This window comes from Urocitellus parryii, chromosome 2, assembly GCF_045843805.1.
Source record: "Urocitellus parryii isolate mUroPar1 chromosome 2, mUroPar1.hap1, whole genome shotgun sequence".
In the NCBI taxonomy this organism is placed as follows: Eukaryota; Metazoa; Chordata; class Mammalia; order Rodentia; family Sciuridae; genus Urocitellus; species Urocitellus parryii.
The window spans coordinates 111,930,947-111,952,441 of record NC_135532.1 but is presented as its reverse complement, the minus strand read 5'-3'; the positions used below and the strand labels follow the sequence as shown (position 1 = coordinate 111,952,441).

The following is a 21,495-nucleotide window of genomic DNA, read 5'->3' as shown; positions in this document are numbered from 1 at the left end:
AATTCTGAACCAGTGAAAACCTCCAACGAAGGAATGTATGCCTCTTTCCCATGTTCCTCGTCCTCACAAAGAACTCAGGTGACTTCAGGTGACTGGTCCTGATGCTCTCAGGTCTCTGCACCCCCAGAGACTGATCACACTTAGGATCTGGCCTGGGCCTGCTCGTGGGCCATAGCTGTGAACTCCTGACAGGGTGATGGGGCTCAGATCCCCACCCTGATCCTCACCTTCAATGCCTGCCACGTCGACCCTTCATTAGGTGGTTGCTTCTCAGCATCCCCCAGTGACCTTTAAAAAGTAAGTAACTGACCAAACAGACTTCACACTCAGGGTTCAGGTGCAGCAGGGCTGGATGGGCCCAGGAATCTGTAACTGTGATCAGCGGCCACATTGGAGAACCAGTGGTCTAACTGAGGACTCAGTCAATTGAAGTGTGTGTGTGTGTGTGTGTGTGTAGCTTCCCCAGTGAGATTGTAAGGGCCTTGCTGCCTGATTATCTTCCTTCTGCCTATTGGATTTCAAGTGCCAGGTGTGATCTGTGATCTCACAGAGGTCATCTTATAGTGTCATGGTGAGGGCAAGATCAGAGATGTGCTCTGTGTGGCTTCAGTGCGTAGTGCCGTGGTGGCCAGCTCACAGGAGATTTTTAATTGCTCTGTTGATGACCAGAGTTTGGGTTTGGGCATGCCTAACAGACTAGGGCAGCCTGTGGGCTTGACAGGTACAGAAGTGAGATGCTCTGGCTCATGACCCCTTCCCAGGCTCTTCTGCCTGTTCACACCAGGTTGGCAACACTGCAAGTCTTAGTTTCATCCTTGACTTCACAATTTCTGGAGTGATGGTCCTTTCACAGGTGAGGAAACTGAAACTTAGAAAAACCACATTTCCACTTTATCCCTAGGCTGTATGTGGTGGATTTGAGGTTTGAACCCAAGTCAACAGAACTCATTGGACTACATATTAGTGCCTGATTTGTAAAACCAAAGTTAATGTCTTCATATAACACAGTGTTAATCCAACCTGTTATCTTAACCCTGGGTAACAGCCTGCAAAATTATCATCCCATCAATTTTTTAAAACATTTTTTGGTTTGGTCAGAGAAAGCGTTTGTGTAAAAGGTGAGAAGAAGGCATTATTCATTCAGCCTTTTACACCTCCTTTTAAAAACACACACCACCTTTATTATATTACCTTTGAATTTTGATTTTAATTTAATACACATAAGGAAACCCTAGCAAATAACAGGCTCAAAAGACTCAAACAACTCAGCAAAAAAGGCATCAAATAAAAATTATGTATGGTACATCAATCATTCTTATTTCTCCCATAAATCTTGAAAACAAAAAATCAGCTCTTTGTATTTCATTTGCTTTCCTCCTTTGAATTAAGGAAAGCTTCCAAAGATACATTGTATGTACAGAGAGGGCACATGGCGAACACCGCCTTGGCACCTTTTACACTCTTCAGGAAAGAATCTGCAAAATTGGCTTTGATCCCTGTTCTTAAATTTAAGAGGAGCTCATTTGCAAGACTTATAAATAGAATTTGTTAAGTGACCAAACCATTTTTTTAATTTGAAAATAACAAACTTCTACCTTGAACTGAGCTGGCTGGAAAGGGGAGGGGGTCACCCTGCCCTGCCACCCCCAGGCTTTGGTGGAGGAAGCAGAGGGGCATGAGCAACGCAGGGAAGAGGAGGCTAACGGAGGATTGTCCACATGCTGCAGGGCAGGCAGTGCCCTCAGGTCTGCTAAACTGGTCCATCTCCCTAGAGGGCAGAAAAGGTGAATCTGTTATGATGTCCTCTTAAAATTCTTCCCTCCCTCTTCCTCTCCCCTCCATCCCTCCACCCCTCTCCCCTCCACCCCTCCACCCCTCTCCTGACGGGTCACTCCTGTCCTTCTTGGTGCCTAGTGAATGTTTCCTGGACTTTCCTTTGTCTCAGAGCTTCAATTTGTGACTTACCTGGGTTTGGATTATAGGAATGGAAAATCCATTTTATTTTGCATCATTCGGCATAATTTTGTAGAAAACACTGAGAAAAGTGCTGTGTTGGACACCACAGGGCTACATGGGAGTGCTGGGATTTGAACCCAGGAGGTGGAACCCCGAAGCTACTTTCCCTTCCTGGAAGCTCAGCTGCCTTCCTGCCACTGACTGAGGCTTCTGCATAGTGATCAGCCTGTGGGAGGCATGGAGCAGCCTGAGGAGCTAGGTGTCAGTGTCCATGTTTTACAGACAAACAGAGGGCAACTGATGTGGCTAAGAACGTGCAGCTGGCATCCCATCAGGTCTCAGAGCCTGCGTTTTAAGGCTGGTGCCCATCCATCACCATGTTGAGGACTTGGCTAGACTCCGGAAGCTCTGGCTAGGTCCTTTCTGCCCTGCTGGATGGAGGTGGATGAGCACACCTCCCTGAGTTAGGCAACAGGCAACTGGGGTAACTGAGACCCTGAGAAATCAGTCGGATTGCTTCGGCCACTCCATTGGTAAGTGTGTCATGGGGCCAGAGCAGAACTTTACACTCTATTCCCCTGGGGTGGGAAGCTGGCACTTGGCGAGATGCAGACAGAAATCCTCAACAGATGGAATTTTAAACTCTGTGGCCCTTGTGCACTGAAATGCTTAGTGCTGAAGTTTCGCAATGCCTTCAAATTACTTTCCAAGAGGTCAGAAAGGCAGAGGGGGAGCAAATGCCAGCCACATAGGGTAGAAGTGGGGTGCCCAGATGTGCCCTGTGCTGGGGATTGAGGGGTCTCCATTACTGAGCCACATCCTCAGCCCTTTTTGTGATGAGACAAGGTCTTGCAAGATTGCTGAGGCCAGCCTCGAACTTGTGATCTCCTGCCTCAGCCTCACAAGTAGCTGGGATTACAGATGTCATTACCCTGCCTGGCTGTTCCTTCGACTTTTATGTAGACTACAAAGTGAAAGGTGGGAGTAGGGGAAGAGTGAGAAAAGGAAGGAAGCAAAGAAGGCAATTCTGAAAGTGTGCTTTCTCTTGGTGACTCTGCAGTGTCCCTGCATCGACAGCCACAGAGCCATATCCTGTCTTTCACCTATCAGGTAATCAGTAGTTGTGGTCAACAGAACATGGTGCCTGAACCTCACTGAAGAGAGCCAATGTACCAGCACCTGGGGATATGTTTTTAAGGCAACAGGAAATCCTTAGATTTATAAAGTCCTACCATCCACTCAAAGAGAAATCATATTTTGGATAAATCTTCCAAAGAAAATTTCCTGCCTGGCTAAACGATGACTGTTAGCTGATTCTGCAAGCATTGATTCATTTTTTGATAAATTATAATATTTAAATATTCCATATCCCTACTTGCTGTCATAAAAATACTAGTGACGGTTGCCAGATAATAATTCCCCCATTCCCAATTATGTTTGAAGATTAAAAAAAATTGAATACAACAAAATAGAATTGAAATTTTATAGAATAGTCAGTGAAATCTATTTGTGATACAAATTCATGATGTGATACAAATCACATCAGAAGACAGGTCATGCCCTGGTGGGTACTATGCATTTCACTTTTGGTTTCGGAGACTATATTTTCTATATTCTAAGAGCAATATGTGATCATTTAAATTTTTTGAATATTATAGGCTAGGGGGAAGAAACAAAATCCATCTTCAAACCCAGAAGGAGCTAGGACTTAACATTTTGATGATTATTTCTTCTCGAGGCATTTTTCCTTTTGTCTATCATCATGGTTTTCTTTTCTTATTTTTTGAAATGGTATTCTAGGTACAATTTTTGTATTCTGCTTTGTTCAAATGACACTACCTTATTAGCATTTTCAGTATTATTAAAATTTGGGGGAAAAGATTCGTTTATGTTGTGGAAATTAAAAAATAAATAAAGACACCAGGAGAATATAAGAAATTATGTAGGCTTATGTGATGGAAAGACTGGAGGTGACTGGGTGGACAGAAGACAGGTGCCGGGAGGAACACTTTCCCACTGAGTATATTTATATATTTCTGTAAATTGTCTGTATGTATATATGCATATTTAATTTTGAACTCTGTGCATATGATGCTTAGTAAAATGTAAATAAAGTGATTTGAATAATTTAAGGCCTTGGCCTGTTATACAATTCTCCAGTGAGAGAGCTCATGAGTTCTATATTTTTTTCTCATGCATTGATCTGCGTACTTTTGAATACATTTGTGCATGTGTGTGTGTGTGAGTGAATAATTGCCTGATATGACTTGGTCCCTAGTTCAAACAATCAGAGTATCTTAATGTCCACAAGCTTATTTTGATATTTTGTGGTTGAAATTTTATGAGAATGTTTAGAGACTAAATCTTGAGAGATTTCCACTTTTTTTTTTTCCTTTTTCTATGGGAATGGCTTCTCTTTTCTATACCAGAAATCACATCAGAAGACAGGTCGTGCCCTAGTGGGTACTATGCATCTGAGGACCTAAAGAAGTCTTGGGCCAGACCATGAAGGACCACAGCTGACACTGTGCCCACAGGACAAGGACTCGTCCCCTGTGGGCCCTCACGTGAACGTCTCTGTGAAGTTTACAGGTGGATGGGGTTCTTGGTCTCTAGGCCAATTGGAGACAAGGCTGAAAGCTGTGGTCACTGTGCATCTGGGCATGTCAACTCAAGAGTCCCTACCACCCCTGCGTCCCACAGCTGGCAGTGGAGCCTGGACTTCCCTGTGGACCCCACACTGACCATCCCTCATCCTGATGGTGCTGGTGCCTGGCTGGGTCCCCTGCAAGTAGGGAAGTGGTGCTAGAGACTGGGACTTACCCCACCGCAGCAGTGACAGTCTCCACAGAGTGTCCCCAGGAGGCCGTTGATCGCCTGGATAGCACAGAGAATCATCTGGATTCCTCCGACCACCAGCAGGATGGAGAAGAGGGTCAGATTCCAGGAGACCACATTGTCAGGCTCCAGGCACTTGCTCCACAGGGCCTGGTCACTGAGATAATCCCTGCAGGTGACGGGGTGGGGAAGGTGGAAGGAGACATTTGTTAAATACGGAGTCATCCCCTAGACTGGGAGGTCTACATAAAGATTTTTCTTGTGCAGTACTTCCCCTCTGGAGCTGGCGGGGGGGGGGTGGCTTGGTGGCAGAGCACTTACCTAGCATGTACCAGGCCATAGGTTCCAGACCAGCACCACAAAAACAAGACAAGACAAAACCTTTCCATCCAAAACAAGTTCCATGAGAAAAATACACAAATAAATTAATGAAACAACCCCAAACACACACATTGAGTACATCCTATGTGCCAGATCGTGTTCTAAATGTTTTGCACATATTCTCTCATTTATTCCTCACAGAAACCTATGATTCTTTCCTTCCAGACCCCAAATAAGGAAACTGAGGCACAGAGAGTTTAAGTGGCTTATCCCAGGTCACACAGCTACTAAGCAGCAGAGCAATATTTGTGACAGGGCGGAAAAACAGAAAATCACGTCAGAGTTAGAATTGCACAAATGACAGCCTTTTTTAGCAGTACCATCATTCGAGACATTTTGACTTTTGACAAATTATCTGTTAAACTCAGTGGAGATCTAAAACCATGTAAAATACAAATGTCATATCAACTAAAGGGAAGAGTCTGATTTTGGCCAAATTGTGAATTTGACTCAACATGTAGGAATTCTATGTAAAAAAAATGCTTAATTATCTTTAAAAGTTAGAAGTAATCTACTACCTTAATACATATAATTTGCATAAACTTTGAATTAAGAGAAACTGCTGTATATACATAGACTGCAATTTCTCATATTCACATCTATACTGTGTGACTGTCTGTGTGTGTGTGTGTGTGTGTGTGTGTGTGTGTGTGTGTAGAGCAGGGGGTGGGGGCCAGTTCATTGTCATACGCAGGGACTTGTGTCTTGCAGAGGAGAGTTGAATCTGCTCTGCTCCCCAGAAGACAAGAAAGAGCAAAGTGGGCAGATGCTTTTGGATTATTAAGATTCTGTCTCACATTCCTAGAGCCACAGATCCGCCCCTCTCCTTTCTATTTCCTCCACCCTCTGGACCATTGTGAGAAACTCTCTAGCTACCAAGTTAGCACTCATCTTATTGTTCCAGATCTTTATTGTTATTGTTCTTGTTATTGGTTTTGGGGGTTGAACCCAGGGGCTCTCTCCCACTGAGCTCATGCTCAAGAGCTTTTTATTTTGAATTTTGGACAGGTTCTCCCTAAGCTTCCGAGGATGGACTTGACCTTGCTGTCCTCCCCTGGCCTCAGTCTCTGGAGTGGCTGGGATTACAGGTGCCACTGTGCCCAGCTATCTAGATCTTCATGATGACCTCTGTGTCCTAGAAATTCTCAGGTGCACCAGTACACATTTATTTAATACATTATGATTTTAGAAACTCTTACAAATGATGGGAGATGTCCTGGGGTTGAACAAAGGTGAAGAAATGAAGGAACGAGTGCTTCACTCTTGATTCAGAAGCAAAGCTGTTTATACCCTTGACTCAGTTTCCCTAAGTGGCCTGTTCTAGTGAGATACCTGCCGTGGGGCCTCATCCCTACCTGTAAAACAGGAGCCACTCAGTCTACCACGTCTTAGTGTCACTGTATTACATAAGCTAATATGCATTCTCAGGACATGCACAGAGTAAGTGCTTGCTGAATACCTGTATTGTCATGTTCTCACTTGAACCATACAGTCTAATGAAAAGAGCCTGCATTTTGGAAATTTGCTGTTTTACATCAAACATCCATCTTTCTGTTTCACTTGTTCTTACACGCAATCCTTGCTATCTTTACAATTTTGAGTTTGATGATTATAAAAGTTGGTAAAGATAGGGTATTTTTCAGACACACTGATTTACAGAAAGAAAACAGACTTAGAGGCAGTTTGTCCAGAGATGGGGTGACAGCGCCGTCTGGTGATGGGATTGGTAAAATACTCTGGGAATGAGGAAACTAGGAATAATCTGGATGCCTGGAGAATCCAGTTGCACTCCAGCTGCTCCCAAATGGCCCCTGGTATCCATCTTCAGGCCCTTCTCCACTCACAACTCTCAAATCTGAGGGTGTAGGAGACCCTGATCAAAGAAGGCTATAGGCACGCACAATGTGCTCCCAAGCCCAGGGTGGGAGGGGTCCTGGGTTCTTTGTGGACCTGGTAGTTGACATGTTTCTACTTTCTGTGAGGCAGGGAGAGCTGAGGCAGTGTCAATCCACCTAACTGGTGGTTTTCTTTTTTGTTTTGTTTTGTTTTTTGCTTTTGGTACCAGGGATTGAATCAGGGGCACTTAACCATTGAGCCACATCCCAGGCCTATTTGTTTGTTTGTTTCGAGACAAGGTTTTCAAAGTTGCTTAGGGTCTCACTAAATTGCTGAAGCTGGCTTTGAATTTGCAATCCTCCTGCCTCAGTCTCCTGTGACTCAATGTCAATCCTTTCAGGGATTACAGGGGTGCGCCATCATACCCAGTTTAATTGGTATTTTAAAGCACGAGGGGCATTCCCACCTGAACCACAATAATCCCACCAATTTGGGAGCAGAAAGCTATGGTTTACACAAGTCTCTTTGCTCTAGGACTAGAAACCCACAAGGGCAGAGACCATGTCCCCGCAACTCTGTCCCCAGGTCCAGCACAGTGAATGTTCAATACACAGCAGCCCTCATTCACTGGGTCTTGACCAGGGACTGAGCACTGGGCCATTTGCTTTATATCAGCCTTCCTAACACTACAAAGATGGGCTTCTGGAAAAGTGCCTGGCAAAGAGCAGCCCTCAGTAAATATTTCCTGAGTGAATGGATGTGTATTCATTTTGCAAATTAAGAAGTTGAAACTTGTAACTGGAAGTAGCTGGATTTGATCTGAGGTCTAATTTCAAAGCCAGAGCCCTTATACAAATTGTACTCAAGTAGTTATATCCCTTTAGAACATTTGAAATATGATTTCTTTATGAACTTCTCTTTATGCTATATGTGATAATATGCCAACCAAGGTTTACTCTGTCATCGTAGAGATAAGTCTCTTTGAACCTTCCCGTGTCTGGCTGAAAGGATTGACACTGAGTCACAAAATCATTAGAAAAGTGTAACACTTTAGAAAGTTCTAATGCACATGAATGAATTCCGTTCCAAAAATTCATAAAAATGAAGAACATCGTGGAATGTCAAAAATGCAGTGGGCATTGTGCTTTACGTGCATCTTGCTGTTTTATTTCCACCTGAAGCTGTGAGGCAGATGTTGCTGCCACCTCTAACTCACCACTGAGGAGTCTGAGTTTGCAGGGCCCGAGATCCCACTGCTGGTGCATGGAAGAGTTGGGCCTGGCTTTTAGTTGGCTTGGGGCAAAACAGGCTGCTAACATCTGTGATGCTCTTTCTGCTGTGTGAACACTGCGTGTGCTTGCAATGCAATCGAACCCTACCCAGGAGACTTTCAGCCTCAGGAAATGTCTTCTTCAACAGTTTATGGGGCTTCTTGCTAATAAGTCATCTTAAAGAGCAAATGCAGATGGTCCTGGCTGGGAGTCCAGGTGGAGGGTTTAATTATTTTCAGATCTGGACTCAGCTGCTTGTGGCTTCTCAGGGGTCAGCTCTTGCCCAAGGAATGGGAGGTGCCCTGCTCAGTGGCTGCTCCCCTCCCCCACAACTGAACTTCCTTGGCTTCCCAACCTTGGCTGACCCAACATGCTGGGCAAGGTGCTGCCCTTCCAGCAGCTCTGGATCAGGGGTGGGGTGGCAACTGTCTCAGTACAGAAGCCTTTGGGTAGGAGGAGGCTCGACTCCAGAGGAAATGAATAGCTTGCCTCAAAATACCCCAGGTTTCTTTTTTTCCTTCCAGAATGCTCTTTTAAATTTTTCTTTTTCTTTTTGCAGGGGGTTGAACCCAAGGATGCTCTACCATTGAGCTTCATCCAGCCCTTTTTGTTTTTTATTTGGAGACAGGCAGGGGGTCTCACTGAGTTGCTTAGGGCCTCACTAAGTTGCTGAAGCTAGCTTTGAACTTGCGATCCTCCTGCCTCAGCCTCCTGAGTTGCTAGGGTTGACTGTACCTGGTCTAGAATGCTTCTTAATATGGTTCTCATGATGGATAAAGTTAATTAACTCTGCTTCTTTAATATTTTCACCAACACGCATTTCTGAGGAAAACAGTGCTAAATTCTATGGCATTAAAGAGCCCTGGATTTCATGCCCAAGTTGGAAATCTCAGCATTGGCCTAGATAACCTTTCCCCTTCCTCACACCTAATGCTGGGCAAGCCCATCTCTGACAGTCTCTGAAATTCACCCCAATTCTGTAGCCTTGGAGAAGCTCAGAACCTCACCTGGATCATCACTTCGGCCCCCGCCTCCCTCCCCCTCCTCAGTGACAGAGCTCTTCCATTCATTCTCCACATCAACCGTCACCAATGTCATTATTCCAAACTCCCAAGTGGCCACCTCACATCCTTCTTGACGTTCTCTGCTCTCCTCTGACGTCCCCAAGTTGCAGCCTGCCTCAGTCAATGGTGCCCCTTCTGTTCCTCCCCCCACATTGCCCTGAGCTTCAGGTCACAGCATCCTGACATCTGATCCCCTGAGCCCCGAGAGGCCCACGTCTGCCTCCCCTCCCTGTGGGGTAGGCCAACTCGGGCTCATCCTCCCAAGCCAGCCATGTCCCCTCCTCAGGGTTCCACTACTTTCCACATTGACAATCTCTGTCTCCTGTTGCCCCTGCAACTAACCATGTGCTCCTCGGACTGCGCCTCATCTGTCCTTCCTCACTCCATGTTCTGATGGGCTTCGGCACTAAGTCAGGTACTGATGCTGTGCAGTTAAAACATTTCTTCTCCTGGTTCCCAGCTGAGGGGCCCTGGGGGGGATTAGCCTCTTTGAACTTCATTTTTTCCTCCGGGGTAAGAATTCTCAGGTTTGACAGGAAGATTGAGATAAGGCACCCATGCTTGGCAATTATCATTGGGAAGAAAAGAAGGAGGAGGAGGAGGAAGAGGGGAAGAAAAAATAAAAGAAGAAGAAGGAGGAGGGGGGAAGGAGAAGGAGAAGGAGGAGGGGGAAGGAGGAAGAGGGGGAAGGAGGAGGAGAGGGAGAGGAAGAGTAAGGAGAACAGGAGGAGCGGTCACCCTGCATCATACTGCATGGCCGTCTGGTGGTGGGAGGGGTGACAGCTGTCTGGAGTCTGTCCTTCTGCTCACAGTGGTTTAACCATGTGTAACCATGGCTGTGATGCCCCTGTGCTGGGGATCTGATGGGGACACGAGTCTAGTCAGGAAAAGTGAAGCCAGAGCACGTGAGCGTTGCCAGAGGGAATCTCAGCAAAGAGCAGAAAGCATGATCAGCATGAGTTGTGTTTTAGAAAAAAGCCAGGTGACTCCGGCCGAGAAAATCAGAAGTCCAGCTGCAGTCATTTAGAAACCATATTCCCTCGAGCAGGTCACCAGGCCTCAGCTATCTTCCTCTGAGAGAAAGCTACAAATCTCATTGGATGAGGATCAAATGACACATTGTGAGTGACTCGATTTTGCTACCGAAACACCAGCAAGCAATAGAGGATAAATTCCTGTGATAAGAAGCTCCTCATGAGTCATAGGGAAGACCTGGAACCAGCTGTGCCATCATACCAAAAAGGAATGTGCTGTGCATCCAGGTCTCTGAAGAGAGGAAACAGGAGGCCAGGATGAAATGAGGTGCTGTAGGTGGCAGAGGGGTGTAGCCAGACGCCATCTGCCTGGCTCCCACCCTGCAAAGAGCCTTCCTGTGGCCATAGTGGCACATGTCACATGTTAAACAGATTGTTCAATTCTAGGCAGTCTGGGTGTTGGTGAAAGCCTCTGAGCCCAGTTGGTGAGAAATCCTTCTTGTTTTCTATGGTAAGGTCTGCAACGGAAATCGCTAGAGGGTATTGATATTATTGATTGCCTTGTGGTAATGCTAGTTCACATCTGGGAGCAAGTAGTGATACCATAAATCTCCTCCCCTCGGGCCATCTGAGGTGACCTCTTTCAGTTATCTTTCCCTGTGTCTGTCAGAGGGGAGACCCGGTGCAGCCTCTCCCTGTACCACAGTGTCATTGCCTGACACCTGGGTAACAAGGACGATGTGGTTTGGTGAGCCGTCTCTCTCTGTTGGTGGTCCACCTCCCCAGCCCTTGAACTGACCTGTGGGCATTGCCAGGTGAGCCTTACCCGTTGTGGAAGGGGTAGCCCCACGTGTTATTGGACATGAGACAGTTAGGACCCTTGTTGATCGAGATGGCTGAGATGACAAAGGAGTAGCCAGCACCCAAGAATCCAATCACAGCAAATATGGTCGAGGTGAACATCTGGAAGAGAAGAAGAGACACAGTCAAGCTCTCGTAGGTACAGAGAATGATGCGCAGCAAACCCACCCCACCTGTTGAGCGTGGTGACCCAGGAAAGCTACGGCTTCTTTGTTCTTCCAAATAGTTTTATATGTCAAAGATTAATTAGTCTAGATTGCATTAGCGTCTTTTCTTTTTCAGTGATAAAAATCCAAATAAAATTTCAGTATTCGAGCAGCCCAAGCAATCCTGGAGCCCATTCAAGCTAATTCCCACTTAAAGATGAAAAACCCAGGCCTGGAAACATTAAGAGTGTTTGCAATCCATTCTACATGGTAGTTAGCAGCAATATGGAAACATGCACGATTTTGGAAATGAAGAAAGAAAATGATCACTTCTATTGCTTTAGAAACAAAACACAAGGGTTTAAACATCAGGAGAGTGAGGCTCAAATCTTAGCCTTGCTATTTTCTGTTGTGTGAAGACTATGAAGGTATCCTCAGAGTCCTGCTTTCTCATCTGTAAAATGGGCATGTTAGAACCAACCATAAAGCTCTACTGTGAACATTAGTTGTAGGAACCTGAGTTAAATGCCAGCCCCATCCCTTCCCCCATCCTTTTATTATTAATATTGGTGTTATAGTATATGTTTGGGGGCCTAGGGCATGTAGGGGTGGAGAGAAACTGTGCCTGGGCAATTGGAATTTCATAGTAACAGAACTCATACTTCAGCTACTGTTGGTTCCATTTGAATGCATTTGATGGGGAGGTAACAGGGACTGAACTCAGGGGCACTTGACCACTAAACCACATCCCCAGCTCTATTCTGTATTTTATTTAGAGACAAGGTTTCACTGGGTTACATAGTGCCTCTCCTTTGCTGAGGCTGGTTTTGAACTCGAAATCCTCCTGCATCAGCTTCCCCTGCTCTGTGGATTACAGGCATGTGCCACCTTGCCTGGCTTATGCATGCGTTTTGGATGCAATTTGGCAAGCCCGAAATCTGGCCTTGCCTGCCTTATGACAAAACTTCAAAGGGCAGCTTCAGACATGGATGGAAAAACGGTGTCCAAACTTAAATGAAAGGAAGAAGTGATGTTCGAAATTCTTGATGGTCCCAAGAGTATTTTTAGTATTAGCAAAAGTTGATGTCAGAGAAACGTGAAAGCACTTAAAAATAACTGAGTTATTTTTAAAACATCAGAGTTCAAGAGTGGCATATTAAAATTGTTTTATATTTTATAAGCAGGTGACTTAAAATACATGTCTGTGGCTGAAAGTTTATATATGAATGTTGGTAAACAGCTTTTGAAAACTTCTCTGTGGGAAGTCTCTTTATGGGAAAATAAGGGATGGTTTTATATTCAGTTTTGCCTTCTACGACGGTATTTTTGGTAATTTGCAGAGTTCTCCAGTCTCATCTGAGTCTTGGAAGCTTCTCTGTGAATCCCTGCAAGAACACACTTTGAGAAATGTGGTTCCTAGTGAGAGCTCATCTGGTTGGGTTTCTGTCTCTGATTCACCTCCTGCTCCAACCAAATTGCTCTTCAGTAAGATCACGGCTGGTGTAACTGCAGGGAGAACCAGAATATCCCAGCAAGTGATCTTAGGCTCAGAGCAAGGGTTCAGAGGTATAGAAACAGTGCTGACATGTGGCAGGCTGGGTTGTCTTCATGACAGTTGGGTGGTCTCACAGAAAAACAGGTTCCATGAAGGAAGGGTCCCTCACTTCTTGAAACTGGCCAACAGTATTCAAAAGCCAGCATCTCTACTAAGTAGATGGTTAAATACACTTAATATTATATTTTAATAAGAGAGTTTACCTAAAAAGCCATCCAGTGCAACCATTCTATGGTCCAGCTAATAAGAGCAGCTCCGTCCCACAGCAGCCTGGTGTGCGTGACCTCAGACAGTCCTCTCACACACCTGTGAGTGGGTGTCCTCATCTACATTCTCCAGTGAGAAACTGAGACCCCAGAAACTAAGACAATGGAAAAGAGGCAGATATGGGATCAGCACATGGCCCTGGCTTCCCAAGACCACACCCCTGATTTGTGGTTTCTCAAGTCACATTTAGGAGGCATCAAGTCTGATTAAGAACACAGATCTCCCAGCCCAGGGCCCTCGACCCCCTGCCCCTTCACACACACACACACACACACACACACACACACATATGATACACACCACACACACACACCACACCACACATACACATACCACACCACACATTCCACACCACACACACACACAACACACACCATACCAACCACACACCCAAACACACATACCATTCACACCATGCCACATATCACATATGACACACACCTAATACAGACCACACAGACACCACACACAACACACCAAACACCATACACACACACTGCATGCATGCACAACACACATACCACATACACACGCACACACACACACACAAAGCCACTAGCTCTGGATATGCTGTTATTTGCAAGTTTCCCTGTGAATGACACTGGTGTTCTCACAGAAATAAAACAACATATTAAAAAAAAAATACAGCCTTGTGCTAACTCGACTTCCTCATATTGGGTTCCAACTCTTGCAGAGACCAGACGCCATGAGGATGGGGGCCATAGGCACGTCTAAACTGCTGCCACGAGAGAGGACACTGTGCTCCCAGAGAGACAGTGAGGTCTCTGGGAGGCCTGTTTCAGCCCCCTCAGCTTCACCACCGTGAACAAGGAAATGGTGGGTGGATCTAGAAAGTTCCCAGAGATGGAACAGCCCAGTTCCGCCTCTGTAGCTGGTAGTGAGATGACAACTCTGACTTGGGCTCAACTGGCTACACCAAGGATTTTAGAAAATGCTTCCAAAACATGTCAGCAGGTAGGCACTGGGCGATGCAAAAGCTGAGGGAGTCCAACTAGACGGAAGGTCAGATTAACATAAAGTATCCACGAGGAGATGATTTTCCCTTTATCATAAGCACCTCCAGATCAGCACCATCCAGTGCAAACAGTGTTGACCACCTGGGTAATTTAACATTTCTAGCAACCACCATTAAACTAAAAGGAAATAGGAGAAATTAAGCTTGATGCTGTATTTTCTTTAACTCTTTATCTCTAATATATCATCATTTCAACATGCAAACAGCATAAAAATCACCAAGATAGTTTACATGCTTCTTTTTGTAGCATTTCTTTGAAATCTTGGTGTGTATTCCACTCAAACAGCATATCTCAATGGAGACCAGCCACATTCATGGTCTCAGTAGCTACAGGTGGATAATCTAGAACATTCGAGAAGTTTATTTTTAGTAGTACAGAATTTAAAAATGCATGGATATGGTGCACTGAGTTCTCAAGAGGGGGAATACGCCATGGAGAGAGAAGGTGGTGACTCTCAGTTGGATTAATGTTTTATTTCTTAGAAGATGTATCAATAGTTTTCTGTTTCATAATGCTACAAGTGGTATGTTCCATTTTCAAATTCAAATTTGAAATCTCGCCTTAAAATTAGCAAAATAAACATCCCATACTGAGTTTTCATAATTTTTCCAAAATGGATGATCCATGCAAAGGAAGGTACACTATACCTCTTGTTCCTTTAGGTTATTTCACATTGGAAAATCTGAAGAAATTGCCAAATTCACTACTCATAGATATGGTCCGTCTTAACAGTAGCATGGAATAACTTCAATTTATCATGGGTTTCATGCAAAAAAAAAACTAAAGAGTTATTTCAATCAAATGGAATATGTTAGGACTGACACTCTAAAATTGATACTCCTTAAAGTAGACAAAAGACCTGGGATATCTCTAGAAGGAGAGACCTCTGGGGTTGCCGAATTTGGAGTCAGAAATGGGAGCTTTCTCTACAGTTTTACAGGATAGCTCTTCCTAGTTGGACAAAAAGTGAAGATGAACATTTGCATCCTTGTCACCAGCATGGGTGACAGGTTGATGGAGCTGGTTCCTCCCTCATGAACTTGGGAAGCTAATCTTTCTTTTTCCACTTCCTCTTCTGCAAAACAAAGCTCAATAATATGTACTGCCTCACAGAGGTCATGATGTGCAAGGGGACCTGACCCATAGACAGGAGAAATCAAGGGCACACCTTTAGATACTGCTGGGGTGAGGTGGGGCGGGACTCCTAGGTGGGGCCCAGGACCTTACTGATAGAACCCAGAAATCTCCTTGGCCTGTTCCTAAGGTTTGGATAATTTCCCATGACATTAGCAAGCACTCAATTCATGTCATTATGATCATTCTATTTTTATAGTCCAATCCTCACAACTCTCACTTCTCTATAAATACAGAGAGCAAAACTCTGGGAGAAAAATAAAGGCAAGCACTCTGGTTCTCCAATGGTTGCTCAGTACACATGTTGTGCTCACACATGAAAGAAACAGGTGTCCGGTTCATGCTGTTCTTGCCTCCGTTGAAATGGAAGAGCAGAAGTACCCTCATTCAAATTCCTTCCCATTCACCCTTGCCAACCCAGGACCTCCCATTCTGCCAGGCTCGGCATCAGATCCCAGCTCTGTCCCTGCTAGCACTGGGTCTTTGTCCATCTCTATGCTTACATTGGCCAAAACAAATGGAGGGGACAGTGAGGGCAGAGAAGGAAAGAAATGTGGGTGGTATGGAGACTTGGGCTGTGACAAGTGGTGGGGAAACATGTCTGGTGAGCATGGGTGTGCCTCCTTGAAAAGTGTGCTAAGAGCTGTACAGAGACCACCTGCAATATCCTGACCTGGGGCTGTGGCTCAGTAGTAGAGCGCTTGCCTAGCACACGAGAGGCACTGGGTTCAATCCTCAGCACTATATAAAAATAAATAAATAAAATAAAGGTATTGTGCCCATCTACAACTAAAAAAAAAAAAAAAAAAAGAAAAGAAAAGAAAGAAAGAAAAATTTAAAAAAATTAAAAAAATCAAAGTCCTATACTTTCTGCCTCAGTGAGGCGTGGAAAGGGGTGGGGGTGGCAGTCAGGAACGTAACTCCCATGAACTTCAGTTCTCTCATTTACGGAACAGGGAATTTATTGCCTAATTCCCAGGGTCATTGCAAGGTTGAATCTGATAAAGTGTGGAAATCCCTTGAAACTTCTCCTGGGCATTCATTGCTTCACTCACCCAACAAGCACTCATGGAGGACCTGTGTGTCCTTGACACCCCAGGCACTTAGTTGGTGCTCCCCAACCTTCACACTAATGCTGGGGATGAATCACCCCACCCCCCACAGCAGTTCTTGCAACAAGTTTATGAGAGGCAGCAATTGACATTGTCTATTTTTTGCAGCAGAGGAGTTCAAAACATAGGAGATTAAGAAGGAAAAATAATTCTATAACTTCTTCTTCTGCATAATCTATCCTTCAAAAGCATCGCCTTTCCTAAATCCCCCTCCCACTGGCTGTCTTTCCAAGTAAAGGCTTCTGGGAGTCCCCAGAAGTGCTCTCCCAAGAGGTGTCCCTAGGGGGCGCGGGTGAGCTGAGCACTGGGAAGAAGTGCTGAGGATGACCACACACTGCTTCCAGAGGCACCCAGACCTTCCTGCAGTATGGGTCAACTACCCCACCCTGCCTGGGAGGGCCCAGAGGGGCCTTATCTGCTAGTTATGGTTTAAGGATGCTGAAATGCCACCTGCTTCCACGTATCTGCATTGTAATCTACTTCCCATCCCACTATTAAAGGCACTCCTTTGAGTCAAGGCCAAGGTCTCCAAAAGGTCCTGATTAAAGCACGTACTTCAACGTGAACAGGTTGATAACATTAACTAGCTGTTCCTTTGGGCCTTAAGAGAGCAAAATTTTTAAAGGAGTAGAGGGCAGGAGGCACTGACCAGCCAGGAGCCGGGACCCTGTCCTGGGAGGAGGAGACTCTGTCCTGAACACAGACCCAGGGCAGGGCTTTCAAGCCTTCTTGGAAAGTCACCACCTCTCACTTTTCCTGATCTTCTTTTAGTATGTTCTGTTGAATGTATGCAGACCCCTGTGGTCAGTGCCTTTCTCCTCACAGAACCGCTGGGTCCTTTTCTCAGATTCAACATGAAGTATGAATTAGGTAATGTGGAGATTCTCCAGCCCAGGGTCCAACTTCATCTCCACAGCCACCACATCCTGCTTCTCCTATCTCCCATCTCCTACTCCTGATTTTACTACCTAAGGAAGAAAGTGGTACCGTTGACATCTGTGGAAACTTCCAGAAAGACCTGGCAGGGCTTCTTTTCTTTTTTTTTGCGGGGGGGGGGGGAGTGCTGGGTATTGAACCCAGGGTCTTGTGCATGCAAGGCAAGCACTTGGCAGAGCTTCTTAAACAAAGCTCCACAGAAGACAGGGTCTGCTAAGCACTTGGAGGGGAACGTCCTGAGCACTTTCTCACCTTTGGTATTATAGTCCAGATTAGGCTGTGCCTTTTTTCTGACAAAATGTCTGCAAATGTCTTTGCTTGGTGCTCTGGAGCATGTGAACTCCAAAACAGGGGCCTGAGCTGTGGCCCAGGACTGGGGCAGGGACCCTACTGCAGCAGCCAGGATGGGCCTATGGAGCACAGCCCTCTGGCCTGGCCATTGTTGGGCCTTAGCTTGGACCTAGCTTGCCTTGTTAATTTTTTCTTTTTTGAAAACGAAGGTAAGCCATCTATCTCTATTTTTTTAAGTTGGTAGTTAATTAAAATACAAACAAAAATCAAGAGGCCCCTGTGCCGGCTCTCAAGCATGTGGGGAGCTGGGTCCCGGGTGACAGTGCGGGGCTTGCTTCATGTCTGGCACAGCTGGTCCTTTGGGGCACTGCCTGGTCCCTGGGGGGTGGCATTCTCAACTTGACCAAGGGGAAGCTCCCGGGAGGGCTAGGGAGCCCCGACAGAGAGTGTGTATTGGACAGACCAAATAATTCAGACCCTATCAACTCAGCAGTGCTTGTAAAAACACAACTTTTCTTCCTTCCTCTTGGACGTTACATAAATCTAATTAAAACACCTAAGTTTTGTGTAATATTTGAAGACCATTTCACCTCTTGCTGTGGTTATACCTTTGTTTTATACTGGTGAGTCTTCAGCCTTCTGCCCAGGAATGAAATGTCAGATTTCTAAGTCATGATTATTCTTTCTTTTCATTCAAATTTGTTAATTACTAATTTTTTTTCTATTTTGCATCTCTAACTTATTCTCTGAAAGTTCACAAGGTAGAATGGCCTTATTTTTCAAGGAGAAAGTGAGTTATATGTTGCTTCCTTTCCTTTATAATTACCCATAAATATCTTCATTATATATGACATTTATTATATAATGTGTGTGTGTGTGTGTGTGTGTGTGTGTGTGTGTGTGTGTGTGTGATGCTGGGGATTGAACTCAGAGTTGTTTTACCACTGAGCTACATCCCCAGCCTTTTTATTTTTTTAGTTTGAGACAAGGTCTAGGTTGCCACGGCTGGCGTAAGAACTTACCATTTTCCTGCCTTAGTCTCCTAAATTGCTGGGATTAAGGGAATGTGCCACCAAGCCCAGCTCTATCACATAATTATATCAAAGAATTTGTGGCTATTTTTACCTTCTTTGTAAGCGATGATTTAAACTGTTAAAGTAAAAATTATATGTGCTTATTTGGGACTTACAACGCAGAGAAAGTGGAAACATTCCCTTTAAATGAACTGTGATCTTGTGCTGAAAACTCTGTGCAAATTGCCCCAGCCTCAGCCCTTCCTGGGTCCTCAATAAATACTATTTATTAAATGGACAAGCAAACCATGATGAGAAAGAAATGTTAAAATGACTGTTTCAGGACAGACAGATACACCTTTAAGAAGGCAGAGTATGAACAGTTCACTATTGAGGTGCCCTGAGCCTCTTAGATAGAACCCCGAGCCCCCACCCCACCCTCCAGGCACAGCTCTGGCCTCATTCACTGTGCCAGGCAGCTCCAGCCCCACCTGCTGTGTGTTTCCCACATTCATGTGCCTGAAGGCTTAATATTTTTCTTTAAACCAACTTCTATATTATTCACTTATGCCACTGTCACAAAAGAAAAGCCAAATCACTAGCAAGCAGAAACACAGCATCAATACATTTTAGCTCAATGCTGCTACTTGGAGCCTGAGGCTCCTTCTTCCTTTGCTCAAAGGGCAGATTGTGAAGGGTTAAGAAGAGCAAAGATTTATTTCCATCAAAATGAGATTTTTCTTTTCCTTTATAGAACCGAAAGGATGAAGGAGACTTGCAAAGGGAGTAAGTAACATCCTCTGGGGTTTGGAGCACATCTGACCCCAGGCTTGAGGAATTCTGATCTAGTCCAGCTTCTTCATTTTACAGATAAGCAAAGGGGGTCAGGGCAGTACGGGGCCTTGGCCAGCTGCAGGAAGGGGCCGGACCCCACAGACCTGCATTCTTTCTCTTCCATCTCTCTAGCTCACTTACTAAAAGACGGATGGTCACAGGAAACAAGAGAACAAGCAGAAGTCCTGAGGCAGGATCTGGGTGGGAGTGGGCAGGGTGGGCCTCAGAATCAGTAAGCCCAGCCGTGGCAAAGATGGAGAACGCAGGGGGGCTCGTGGGGAGGGGAAGTTACCTTGCCATCTTTTACCCTGTCCCACATCCCCTTTACAGATGAAGTCAGCAGGGCCAGAGAAGGGAAGTGCATTGCCTGTGGTTTCAGTGACAGAGGGAGAGCTGCACCCTCGTCCTCCCAGCCTGCCTTGGTACATGGCAGCACTGTCCTGGCTCTAATTTCCCTACTGGGTGGGGAACCTAGAACAGTGTCCATGCCTCTCACTGTGCGGCCAGTGGGAGGAATCACAGCTCTAGCCCTGCACCAGCTGCCCTCAGAGTCATGGCTGGGCACTGCCTACCACAGGGAGCTGCACCCCGGGAGCAGTTCTGGAAACTCACTGCGAAGCGCTTCCCGCAGCCCGCGTTGCCGCAGCAGCCGCAGCAGTCATTGTTCTTGAGGCCCAGGAACACCAGCGCAGGGAAGATCATCTGTAGCAAAACAAGCACCTCAGAGGAATCCGGGGTTCCAGGGAGCTCCTGCCTACCTGAGGAGGGGCGCCCCATCTGCAATGTGGGACCTGCAGGCTCGGGGGTCGGGAGTGCCGAGAAGGGACAGTGTGGCTGTGGGGCAGGTGGTATGTTGCTGGGGTCCCAGGTGCCCTGAATGACCTCAGTTTCTTTAAGGTGGCACACCCACTCTGGCACCCCTGAGTTTTGAGTCAGAAGCGGGATTAGGACAAGCTTAAGACACTTACCCTCTACTAATCTAAAAAGTGGGCCACCCCAGCCCAATTTACTGGAAACAAAGGGTAAAGCCATCCCTGCAGATATCTGTGTCCCTTGGTGGTTTGAAGTCAATCCACTTGTTAGAAAGCACAGTTTGTGACTTAATTCTTTTCAACATCATTTAGTTAGAATAAAGAATTTACATGGCCCTCAGTTTGGCCCATGGGACTCATATGTCCCACAGAATTGCCAGCCCAATCCCGGGAACAAATCACTTAGTAAAGGGACATGTCCTCGTCAGCCCATAAGACGAGGGGTGTACATTAAAGCACCACCTTTTTGTCCTGCGGTGGGTGCTTGGGCTTCCGCTAGCTGCCACATAGCTTCCTGTTCCTAAGTACCCAACTGAAAAAGGTTAGGAGCAGGGGTCTCCTTAAGGGGGATTTTAAAGTTTCCCTACTTACCAAGACCCCGCTTCCCAGTATTCCTCCAAAATACCAGATCTCCGCGGAAAGATTGTTGTTGTCCTCTATCACTTTTCCTCCAGGGAAGAACAGCAGGACATTAGCCAGAAAGCCAAACAGAGCCAGGGGAATGAGGCTGCCCCCCAAGCACTTGGCACAGCTCCCAGTACACATGCTGGGGAAGCACACTGAGGCTCAGAGATAAAGGCTGGTCGCTGCCCCCTCCACCAGCCTCTTCAAGGCTTTTGGACAGGGTGTCCCAGTGATTGTCCCCAATCCAATCAGTGCTTTGGGACGGAGAACTCGATCTCTATCAACCACAGAGCTGCTTTGACGTCCCAACTCTAGCAGGCCCTTGATGACGATGGGCATTTATACATTCTCCCGGACCTGAAGTCCTTTTTTTTTTCCTGCACCCCCATAAATGAGATTACGTTCAGCTCAATCGTTCAATGGTTTTGCCATGGAGACCAATAGCCTCTGTTAATAATCCACCAGGCAGACAAGACACCCTGTGGCTGTGCTCAGAGAGAGGCTGGAGCAAGCAGCATTTAGAAGCACTGCACCTTCAGTCTGACCATGCCCC

General features: G+C 45.8%; 1 protein-coding gene across 1 annotated transcript; it reads right to left on the bottom strand.

Annotated features, from left to right (window-relative positions):
* Positions 1-1,237: 1,237 nt before the first annotated feature.
* Tm4sf4 (transmembrane 4 L six family member 4) lies at positions 1,238-21,258 on the bottom strand. Its single transcript, XM_026406624.2, has 5 exons — positions 20,910-21,258; positions 20,119-20,208; positions 11,147-11,283; positions 4,780-4,963; positions 1,238-1,768 (listed from the first exon to the last, which is right to left on the bottom strand). The coding sequence occupies exons 1-5, from the start codon at positions 21,081-21,083 to the stop codon at positions 1,751-1,753; spliced, it is 603 nt and encodes a 200-aa protein (XP_026262409.1). The 5' UTR covers positions 21,084-21,258; the 3' UTR covers positions 1,238-1,750.
* Between the last annotated feature and the right edge of the window lie 237 nt (positions 21,259-21,495).

What these genes read in the sequence shown, in the direction of transcription:
- Tm4sf4 (XM_026406624.2), bottom strand. Translation starts at nt 21,083, where the DNA reads ATGTGTACTGGGAGCTGTGCCAAGTGCTTGGGGGGCAGCCTCATTCCC. An exon ending in GCTGCGGGAAGCGCTTCGCA is followed by an intron (nt 11,284 to 20,118) that starts GTGAGTTTCCAG and finishes CTTCTCTTCCAG; the next exon opens with ATGTTCACCTCGACCATATT. An exon ending in GGCTACCCCTTCCACAACGG is followed by an intron (nt 4,964 to 11,146) that starts GTAAGGCTCACC and finishes CGTCACCTGCAG; the next exon opens with GGATTATCTCAGTGACCAGG.